This window comes from Notechis scutatus, chromosome 9 (genome assembly GCF_049901735.1).
Source record: "Notechis scutatus isolate UNSWTSFEM ecotype Mainland chromosome 9, rNotScu1.2, whole genome shotgun sequence".
NCBI classification, from domain to species: domain Eukaryota; kingdom Metazoa; phylum Chordata; class Lepidosauria; order Squamata; family Elapidae; genus Notechis; species Notechis scutatus.
This window is the reverse complement of record NC_142017.1, coordinates 8,018,626-8,024,633: the sequence shown is the minus strand read 5'-3', so window position 1 is coordinate 8,024,633 and position 6,008 is coordinate 8,018,626. Positions and strand designations below refer to the sequence as shown.

The 6,008-nt window shown below is 43.1% G+C and overlaps 1 protein-coding gene across 1 annotated transcript; it reads left to right on the top strand.

The window, feature by feature from the left end:
* The first annotated feature begins 340 nt into the window (after window positions 1-340).
* UQCRFS1 (ubiquinol-cytochrome c reductase, Rieske iron-sulfur polypeptide 1) lies at window positions 341-5,738 on the top strand. Its single transcript, XM_026675909.2, has 2 exons — window positions 341-585; window positions 5,003-5,738. Exons 1-2 carry the CDS (start codon window positions 372-374, stop codon window positions 5,611-5,613), a joined length of 825 nt encoding a protein of 274 aa, XP_026531694.1. The 5' UTR covers window positions 341-371; the 3' UTR covers window positions 5,614-5,738.
* The last annotated feature ends 270 nt before the right edge of the window (window positions 5,739-6,008 follow it).

Genomic DNA, 6,008 nt, shown 5'->3' with positions numbered 1-6,008 from the left:
ACTTTAAGAGTTCAACTCCCAGAATTCCTCCTCTAGTCATGTTAGCTCAGGAATTCTGGGAGTTGAAGTCTACAAGTCTTAGACTTGCCAAGTTTGAAGACCCTTGATATAGGCTAAAGACTGCCAGGTGATTATTGGGGGGCAATAGCTCGCGCAGGCGCACTTTCCACGGCGCCCGAAAGGCGGGGACGGGCGGTATTAGCTCCGCCCCTCGGCTCCGCCCCCGCCCCGCCCCACTCTCGCTGCTCCAAACAGAAGGGCTGTGGGTGGGGCTTCCCCCGGGCGGCGTGCGTCCTCCGTCACCGCTCGGCGTGCGTCGCCTGCGTCCGCCGGCCGCGGAAGGTGACCGCGGTGAGGAGAAGGCGTCCGCCATGTTGTCGCTGTCAGCCCGTTGCGGCCCGTTGGCGCCTTATCTGGCGGCGGCCGCGCACATCGTGCCGGCTCCGCAGAAGCCTCTGGTGCCGGAGCTCCCGCCGGGGCCCAAGAAGATCCTGTCCTTGGATCCGAGGCGGCCTCTGCTGTGCCGGGAGTCGCTGTTCGGCCAGGCGAGCCGGGGAGGCCTGGTCGTCACTTCTTCCCTCAACGGTGCGGGCGGGGGAAGGGGCGGGAGGGGTGGGGGTTGGGGGGGGGGTCCCTCAAACATGGCAGGAGGGCGCCGCTGAGGATGCTGGAAGTTGTAGTCCCAGGGTGTCCCAGGGGGCATAAGGCGAAGGATGGCTGAGTGGCCCATCTGAGCTGTTTTTCTCTTTCCTTCCTTCTTCCTTTCTTTATTCTTTTCCTTCCTTCCTTCCTCTCATTTCCCTTCCTTTCTTTATTCCTTCCCTTTTTCCTTCCTTCCTTCCTTCCTTCCTTCCTTCCTTCCTTCCTTCCTTCCTTCCTTCTTCTTTCCTTCCTTTATTGATTCCCTTTTTCCTTCCTTCCTTTTAGTTCCTTCCTTCCTTTCATTTCCCTTCCTTTTTTTCCTTCTTTTCCTTCCTTCCTTCCTTCCTTCCTTCCTTCCTTCCTTCCTTCCTTCCTTCCCCTTCCTTCCTTCCTTCCCTTCCTTCCTTCCTTCCCTTCCTCTCATTTCCCTTCCTTTCTTTATTCCTTCCCTTTTTTCTTTCCTCCCCTCCCTCTGAAATGCACCCAAAGGCGCCATTTAAAAAAAAAAATCAGGAATAATTTTTGTTTCCGGAACACTTTGGCAAGTGAAAGGCTGATTTCTGGTCTTAAACATTTAAATTATTTAATAAATTTATATGCTGCCCATCTCCCAATTGGAGCAAATATTCCTTGGTCCTTAACAGTTATTACTGTGGTTTTTTGAACAATGTTCTCAATTCCGCCCCATCCACAACTGGAGTCTAGATAGGCCATAAAAGGAGGAGTTCTTGTGTTATAAAATTGCTTTTCCTTAGGTGTTTTATTCCTCTTGGTCTTAGCTGTTGTAAGAGTCACCTTGAACTGTGAAATGGGCAGTGATAAATTTAATAAATAAGGATTTGTTCCAGTCATCTTCCACTTGATGACAGCAATGGGGACGGTTGTAGCAAGGCTGAAAGACGGGAGGCTGAAGTTGGGTTAGGTTGTCTGATTGGTGCTGGGCAAACGGGGATTCAAAGATCCACATTGCCATATAATAGATGATCTTGAGAGATTTATTTTATTAAATGTATATGAGGGATGCTGAATGTCTGAGGCTCTAATGTCACCCAGTGCAAAATGTTCCCATCCACATGCTTTCATTAAGAAAACATTATTACTCTTGGTGACACTGGTCAGCTAATTCAGGGGTCCCCAACCACCGGGCCGCGGACCGGTACTGGTCCGTGGAACATTTCCTACCGGGCCGCCAGTTTGCTGGGCGCCACCATCTTGTTTGACGAGAAAGTGCTTCCGGGTGAGCTTTTCCGGTTGGAAAGCGGCGTTTGGGTCCTGAAGAATCCTCGCGCCTTAGTTTCATCGAAGGGGGGCTTGAATGAAACTAAGGTGCGAGGATTCTTTCAGCACCCAAGGCAAGGCGAGCCAAGCGACCGTCCCGAAGCGAAGCCCATCGACAAAGGTACAAAGGAGGAGTTGAAGATGGCGGGGAGAAGCGGGGGATGGCTGGCTGGCCGGTCGCTCGGCTCACCTTGCCTTGTCATGCGTGCTGATGCCAGGTACCGGGCCGCGGATCATTTTGTGATGCCGGTACCGGGCCGTGGCACAAAAAAGGTTGGGGGCCACTGAGCTAAATGTCTCCTGGAATGACACTTTTGAATAATAAAGTCCAGGCTCCTCTCCAGTTCACCTATTAGCAAATAGTTGTCCAATTTGTCCTAAGTGGAAGTTACGCTTGACTGTTAAAACTATTTTTTTTGTTAAAACTTCTGTGCTATTGCGGCCTGTCTTTTAATGTAGAGGAAAAGATGAGATTATAGATAACACTTCAATTCATAAATTGGATGGATACTAAAGTATAAAACTATATTGACGTCATGTTGCAATTGCAAAAACTTGGTACTTCTAATATTCTCAGTGTATGAATAAATGTAAGTTAGGGTAAAATTTAAATATGCTTTAGTGACCTTTCAAAGGGAGCAATCATAGTTTAAGCAAGATGGGTCTTTTCTCATCTCCCAAAGCTGCAAAACTGCTATCTTGCAGTCTCCTCGCAGGGAACAATTGTGTGGTGCACTTGTGGGTGATCTTGAGTCCTTTCCTTGTCTGGAGAGGAATTACTAAAGAGCCGGTCTACTTACTAGTTGTTCATTCTGCTGTGGGCATTGGTTCAGTCTGCCATTTCTTTCCCAGTTTATTTTGGAAAGGTGCTTCTAATTCACTATTTTTCCAGCACAAAATCACACTTCTACAATTGTGAGATTGACTTGTAATATTATTTGCCTTTCCATTTTTTTCATCCTTAGGTTAAAGGTGTAGCAAATATATAGTAGAGTTCTTAAATCCTGAAACCCTATAGCAGTAGACCAACAGCATTTGTTGGAAATACAGGTAGTCCTTGACTTATGGCCACAATTTCTGTTGCTAAGTGAGAAATTTGTTAACTGAATTTTGCCCAATTTTACGACCTTCCTCGCCACAATTGTTGAGCAAATCACTGCAGTTGTTAAGTTAGTAATATAGTTGTGAAGTGAATCTGACTTCCCCATTGACTTTGCATGTCAGAAGGTTGCAAAAGGGGATCACATGATCCAGGGACACTGCAGCCATCATAAATATGAATTAGTTGACAAGCAGCTGAATTTTGATCATGTGACCATGGGGATGCTGCAGTGGTCATAAGTGCGAAAAACAGAGATAAGTCACTTTTTTCAATGCCATTGAAACTTTGAACAGTCACTAAATGAACTGTTGTAAATCGAGGATTACCTGTATACCTAACTGGATATTGGACTTACGGTTTAGCATTTGAAAATTAATTCCCAATCATAATTCATAAGCTGTAAGTTCTAATTCTCCCTTAGACATGACGTCTCCTAAATGTCTTTCCCTCCCATAATAAGTAATATAATAAGAGTTGGGAGGGACCTTGGAGGTCTTCTAGTCCAACCCCCTGCTTACCCAGGAAACCCTGTACCATTTCAGACAAATGGTGGTCCAATCTCTTCTTCAAAACTTCCAGTGTTGGAGCATTCACAACTTCTGTAGGCAAGTAAGAGATGCTTAATTGGCAAACCATTTCCAAAGTGTTTTTAAGAAAATTGCAGGATTGATTCAAAAGGACCGTAGCAGTAACATTTTAAACAATAACATTGAACATTGAGTACCAACTGTTTACACTTAAAACATTTTCTGTTACAGCTCTAGATTTGTCAAATTCATTTCAGAAGCATTTTATTGATTTTGATTTTTGTCTAATCAGATATTTTAGGTCCACTACTTAAGGGGTATTGGAGAAACTTGAGATATTTTGCTCTTATGGAAATTAAATTGACAAACCGTATCAAACGTTTTAAAGCAGAACTTTGTCCATTTGTCTCAGATAGCTTTCTAGTGTAAACTTTGTAGAAAATGAAACATGATTTCCCCAGAAGTCCTAAACCTAATAACTCTCCAATGTCCGTAAGCTTTAGTGAAGCTATAAATGGCAGTGGGTATGCACTTGCTTCTCCGTTTCAGTATAATTTTGAAAAAATATTTGTTCATTTAAGTTTTACAATAGACCATAAGTATCAATAGACTCTTCCATAAAACGTACACGAAGTGGTTCTTCCACTTTGAAATTCATTCCAACTTTGGTTAAATTTCATATAAACTATTTTAAGAACATATTACATCTATTTTGTGGGCCCCATATTGACTTCCAATTGGCTTTCAAGTGCAGTTTGAAGTGCTGATTTTAGCTTATAAATCCTTTTATGACATGTGTGTACTTTTGACCTGGGCCTTATTGAGTAAAAAGGAATCGTCTTGAGCTGCATATAAAATACATAATATAGTTAATGTATATAAATCACGTAATATTAACAGTTTTATTTTTAAAAATAAAAAGCCCCATAAGACTGAAAAATATTACAGTCTTAAGAGGTTGTGTTACTAGCTGTCCAAGGCTGTATGCAGCCCACAGGTTGGACATGCCTGCTTTATGGCTTGTGATTGTGGCTGGGTATGAATTAAATTAATAAATAGCTGTAGTTACAGAATTTACCACATGGGACTGACAGATCACTTTCAAATATTAAGGATTTCTTCAGAAAAAAACACAATATTCTCAGAAGTTTCTGGCTCTCATTGATATGTGAAGTAGATGTGAAATACATGTCATTTGATAGGCTTCCCAGTGCGGATAATTCATTTTATATGCAATTGCAAGTAGAAAGGAAGAATCCTGTGAACAATTCAAACCTCCATGGGCTAATTCAGTTTTTGTATAAAATGTGTATTTTTGTTGGAAAAAAATGCTTTTATGTTGGGGTATTGGAGCAGGTTTTCTTCAAAGTTACTATTTTCTAATACAATGTTTGTAATGCAGCACATTCTACTACAATAACAATCCCATAATTATTCTTTCCCTTTCTTGCAGCTCCTGCCAGCGTTCGTTACGTCCATAATGATATGGTTGTGCCCGACTTCTCTTACCATCGTCGCAACAGTGTACAAGACACCACAAAATCCTCCCAAGACAGCAGCGCTGAGAGAAAAACCTTCACCTACTTTTTCAACGGAGCAACCTATTTGCTCTCTGCATACTTTGCCAAGAATGCTGTCGTTATGTTCATCGGCAGCATGAATCCTGCTGCTGATGTATTGGCGCTGGCTAAGATTGAGATCAAGCTGTCCGATATTCCAGAAGGCAGGAATATGGTTTTCCAGTGGAGGGGAAAACCCCTGTTCGTGCGTCACAGAACCCAGGCCGAGATTGATCAAGTAGCTAAAGTACCTTTGAGCGAACTTAGAGACCCACAGCATGATATGGATAGGGTGAAGAAACCGGAGTGGTTGGTAGTGCTAGGCATATGCACCCATCTTGGCTGTGTACCAATTTCAGATGCTGGGGATTATGGTGGTTATTACTGCCCCTGCCACGGGTCCCATTATGATGCATCTGGCAGAATACGTAAAGGCCCAGCTCCACTCAATCTGGAGGTGCCAGAGCATGAATTCGTTAGTGAAGATATGCTTATCGTCGGTTAAATATCTGGATTCTCGTGTACACTTTTGAGGAAAGAATCGAGTCATAAGATATTGCAAAAAAATTACAGTTGAATTGTGGGACTGTTTCGTCAGCTTTAATAAGGCATTAAACTGATGTCCTCTAATCAGTTGCACACTGTCTGTACTTATTGAATCAGTCTTAATTTTTTTTTTCCCCCCTTAAACAAAAAGTGGTGTTTTAATGACAGACAGTTAGAAGGCATGGGTGCAAAATTGGTGACCACAGATTTAGTTTGCCCAGTGGGATAGTCGGACCAATGTCAAGTCCCTGAACCACCTACCCTATTTGGAACTGGCTTTCAGGCGAGTTTCTAGTCTACTTTCATTTTAAAATTTAGGTACAGAAATATAATCTGAAGCATTGATTTATGAAG